Source organism: Sinocyclocheilus rhinocerous, unplaced genomic scaffold (genome assembly GCF_001515625.1).
Source record: "Sinocyclocheilus rhinocerous isolate Xijiao unplaced genomic scaffold, SAMN03320098_v1.1 scaffold55, whole genome shotgun sequence".
Taxonomy (NCBI): domain Eukaryota; kingdom Metazoa; phylum Chordata; class Actinopteri; order Cypriniformes; family Cyprinidae; genus Sinocyclocheilus; species Sinocyclocheilus rhinocerous.
The window spans coordinates 771,270-775,879 of record NW_015647461.1 but is presented as its reverse complement, the minus strand read 5'-3'; the positions used below and the strand labels follow the sequence as shown (position 1 = coordinate 775,879).

The 4,610-nt window shown below is 35.6% G+C and overlaps 1 protein-coding gene across 3 annotated transcripts in view; it reads left to right on the top strand.

Moving 5' to 3' along the window:
- The first annotated feature begins 790 nt into the window (after positions 1-790).
- LOC107709196 (protein WWC3-like) overlaps positions 791-4,610 on the top strand; it is a 59,952-nt gene continuing 56,132 nt past the window's right edge. For all 3 annotated transcript variants that reach the window (XR_001636466.1, XM_016513630.1, XM_016513629.1), the window contains exon 1: positions 791-1,189. Coding sequence is in view for 2 of the 3 variants with exons in the window: in XM_016513630.1 (XP_016369116.1) it covers positions 1,044-1,189 (146 nt within the window). In the remaining variant the exon portion in view is untranslated. The remainder of the gene's footprint in view (positions 1,190-4,610) is intronic.

Below are 4,610 nucleotides of genomic sequence, written 5' to 3'. Positions count from 1 at the left end.
GCCATCAGTCAGGATTTGGCCCAGAAGCTAATATCCAGCATGCCAGAGCAAATTGCAGAGGTTATGAAGAACAAGCTAGGGTCAACACTGTACATATTGACTCATTATATTTTTTTGCCAATAAAAGCCTTTAAAACGTATATGCTTATCATTGTTTTTCAGTATACTATAGAAACATGTGGAAAAATAATCTACAAATACTGAAGCAGCAAACTTTGAGAAACACAAAATGTAGGTCACTGACAACTTTTGGCCATGACTGTACAACTGTTGCTTCATGTAGGGAAAAAACTGGAAGTTGCTATCTCTAGATGGCGCTCTTATACTAAAAATGCAAACTAATTCAAGTAAGAAGCGTTTGAGGTTCTGTGATAAGGTAAAAACGGTATTTTCACGTTCCTGAAAAATATTCAGACAGAGATTGCAACAGTTTACCACAAAAAGAAATGTATAAATTATGAGTAGGCTACTTTTTGAACTTTTTTTTCTCTTAATACGCCCGTGTCCTAAACGAGACCAGTGTTCTAACAAAATCTAAACAATTTAAATATCTATTTTTAAATCCTCTAATTTAAGTAAAATGGATTCATGAGTCCAATGACATAATCGTTGCAATGATAAATTCTATTTATTAATAATTCTTAATGTATGAGTATAAAAAAACTACATCCACTTCCATCAACAACAATCCCAAAATCATACGAGCGCCACTATTGGCTTACTTTCATATACGTAAGCATTTGGGGCGGTGCTTATGCAAATACGCCTGTCCGAATATGGACAGTGTGGAATGAAAGATGGTAGATAGAGTCAAACATGGAGGACCGACGCACAGAGTCATGAGAGCGCCGCAAAACTTTTTGGAAAAGGTGGATGCAGGACTGCCTGTGTCGATTTGACCCACGTTCGTTTCTTCGTCGTGAAGTTTTATGTTTCCGAGAGTCGATGGGAGTTAAACATTTGTAATGCAGTAGAAAGTTGCGATATATTTGTTGTTGGAGCAAAGGCAGGGGGTCAGACCCCCATAGCGTCCCAGCAGCGCTATGCCGTGGGTGAGCAGCTGTAAGCGGAGAGAGAGCTCGGAGCTGCCGCTGCCCCCGGGCTGGGAGGAAGCCAGGGATTATGATGGCAGAGTCTTTTATATTGACCACAACACTCGACAAACTTCATGGATCGATCCCAGAGACAGGTAAAAGTGACTGGGAGAGGTGCTGCATGCTTTATTGGCTGAAGTTCGATGATTGTTTGGTTGTAGAGGGCGGGGGCTCAGATTGAAGTGATGATTAAGAAACGAGAGAAGTTGCACAGTTAGGAATAGAAGTGTTTTCATTCCACAGTCCAGAGCTGACACAGTGTAACATGGCTGGTTGTTTATTCTTTCTTTGGGCTTGTCATGCCAATTTTCTATCACATAAGCTGTAAATAATATGTTAGCTTTCTGGATTGCACACCAATAACTACTCATCTGGAAAAAAATCTCCTGTGAAATGCCTTGTGATTTGTATACAACCTTGTTGTTGTTGATGTCCCTACTTTTAATACTTGTGGATGGTATTAAACATGTCCCAGGTGTTCAAAAACAGTATGCCAGCCGTGTTGCTTTAACAGTTGAACTCAAAAATGAATGCATTGCAAAATTAGGAGTAATTATATGTAATATAGCAGATATATAGAATATTAGTTATATAATTTATAAAAATTAATAACACTTCTCTTTACATTAAATTTAATCTTCTCTCAGATGCTGAGCTGTGAGAGCAAAATTATCTATATCAGTGAATGTTCTGTTAAGACTATGTAGAAGGTGAGGGATAACCAGTGACCATTATGACTGTATTAAGTGTTGGGAATGTTGTCTTATATGATATATATTTGATTACATTTAGATTCCCCATTATCATTGTTGCACAATTTAGCTACTAATGATTGTCAGTCAATTATAAAAGATACACATTGACATTTACCCCTGTGTCACCCACATAATTTCCCTCATTAGCCATGTTGGCTAAATTTAGATGCACATTATTACTATTTATTAACAGTATGTCTTTTTTACCCCTTTATTTTTTTAGAAAGTGGTCGCATAATGTAAACAGTGTTCAAATGAAAGAGAGAATTGAACTGTAGCTCCAAGAGTTCCATGTGCAAATATGTATGGAATGCTAGTTGGGCCGCTGGGAAAGCAGTGTGGATGTGCTTTGTGAGGTCTATATTTTCACCAGCAGAGAAACCAGCCTTTCAGCCCAACTCATTTAGACACGTGTTAGCAAGAAGCCTTGTGTAAATTAAATAGAGGGGATTTGCTGCCTTTAGGGTAGTTGACATTGTTTCATCTTAATTTGTATGGTCACTTGTGTCAAAACAATGAGCAAGCAGATCACCACCTCAAAGGCAGTCATTGTATGACTCTCATTTTATGGTTTCACTGTGCTGAGAAATGATCATTTGGATTACATTTTCAACACTAATGTCTACATATTTTTATATTAATAACAATAAATACTTTTTTTGCAGTATTTTGAGTAAAACATGATTTTAACCTCTTAGTGAGTGAATACTTTTTTGTTGTTGTCATTTAAGGGATAGTCCACCCAAAAATAAAAATTGTGTCATCATTTACTCACCCTCAAGTTGTTCTAAATTTGTATGATTTTTTTTTCTTTTGTATAATATAAAAGAAGAAATTTAGAAAATTGTGGGTTACCAAAAAGTTGGTGGTCCCCACTGACTTCCATAGTGTGGGAAAAATACCATGGAAGTCAGTGGGAACCAGATACTGTTTGGTTACCCATATTTTTCAAAATATCTTCTTTTGTGTTCAGCAGAAGAAAGAAACTTATACAGGTTTGGAACAACTTGAGGGTGAGTAAATGATGACAGAATTTTTATTTTGGGTGAACTAACCCTTTAACATCACACTGCTGTCTTAGTCATGGACGCTGCAACAAATTGAAAGTCTTTCGCTTTTGCGTTATTGCTCTTGTGTTACATTCATATTTCATTTTCACTCAAAAGCATCTTTCATGCCCTCCTTCCACTTTTCCTCTCCTTTTCAAGAGAAGGAATGGGGTAGCTTGAAATGAATCTAGATAAGAAAAACCTGATCTTCTTGAAGACTCCCCTCTACAAAGTCATCATGTGACATGCTTTTGTAATGTGAAGCTGATTAGAGTCTGAGAAATCTTATATTTTCATGTCAGAAGAGTGGTAAGGAGTTATCCAGCAGATGTTGAGGTGGACGTGTGAGGACAACACGTTGAACTGGGGCGCTCATGTGGGCGACATGAGTTAAAGTCGGTCTCATGACATTCTCTCCCTTTTCCTCTCTCTCTTTTCCTCTTCGTTTTCTGTCGCCAAGTCAAAATTGTTGAAAATAATACAAGAACTGTATCCACAGTGGAACTTGTGAATCAAGCATCAGAGTTATTAATGCACTATATTATTATTTTATTAATGCTTCTGACTGTGCCTTGATTCTGCTTTTATGTGGCCTGTCTGTACCTAAACTACATTTGTAGTTTTACAATGGTGTTTAATTTAAGTATACATTACAAATCAAAAAGAGTCTTTATTATTGAATGTATCTCTCTCATGTTTGACAGGTTAGTCTAGTCTAGGGGTCAGTTTTAAAGAAACTTTATGCCCATTTTGTTCTTTGTAACCTTCTTTGTTAATTAAAATAATTATTTTAATAATTATTTTTTTTACAAAAAATTGCAAGTGCTGATCATATTTAGTACCGTCTCATCAAAATTTGACAGTAAAAAAAACTTGAGATGGAGATGCAAATTTACTATTAAAAAATTAACATCTGTGGAAAATTAATTAACACCTAGGTTATTATTATATTAGATTGGGCTAATTGATATATAAATAAAAAAATATTCTAACAGAGAAACAGAGTTGGTCAGATCTTGATTTCTATTCATCTTATTAAAGTACAGTCATTTCTAAATGGCAGACAAAGGCCATAGAGCATTAGAGCAGAATAGAATTCACTATGAAAGCTAAAAGTCTAATCCATAATTCTTGAAGTTTCAGCTTTGATTCAACTTGCATTTATGGACATTTAATGTAATTTTTTACCATGTTTTTCATGTGCATGAGGTAATGCATCAGGGCATTATTCTATCTCAAAAATAAAATTATAATTAATATAATAATTAATACAAAATAATTGTTCATTCAATTTATGTTCTAAAAGATCAAATATAGTAAATAAAGTTGATCATGGGCATGATCTTTTACACCACCACCTTGTTTGATCATCAACTGTGCACCACTGAACATGAGTGAGGTTTTCAGGCATGGTGACGGCTTGTAGTGAAAATTGGAATCAGTGTGTGAATTCACTGCTCAGTCACCTGGGAAACCACTGGAGCTCCTCTGTGAAACAGGGCCATCTTCCAGTACCTGCCCCACTCTTCTTAACTGCAGGTTACCATTTAGTTCTTTTTTTGACATGTAGATATATTGAAATCCTTTATTGAAATTCAAAACGCACAACAGAATGCAGAAGATTTAAAGGGGTCATATGACGTTGCTAAAAAAGAACATTATTTTGTGTATTTGGTGTAATGAAATGTGTTTATGCGGTTTATCAAAAACAC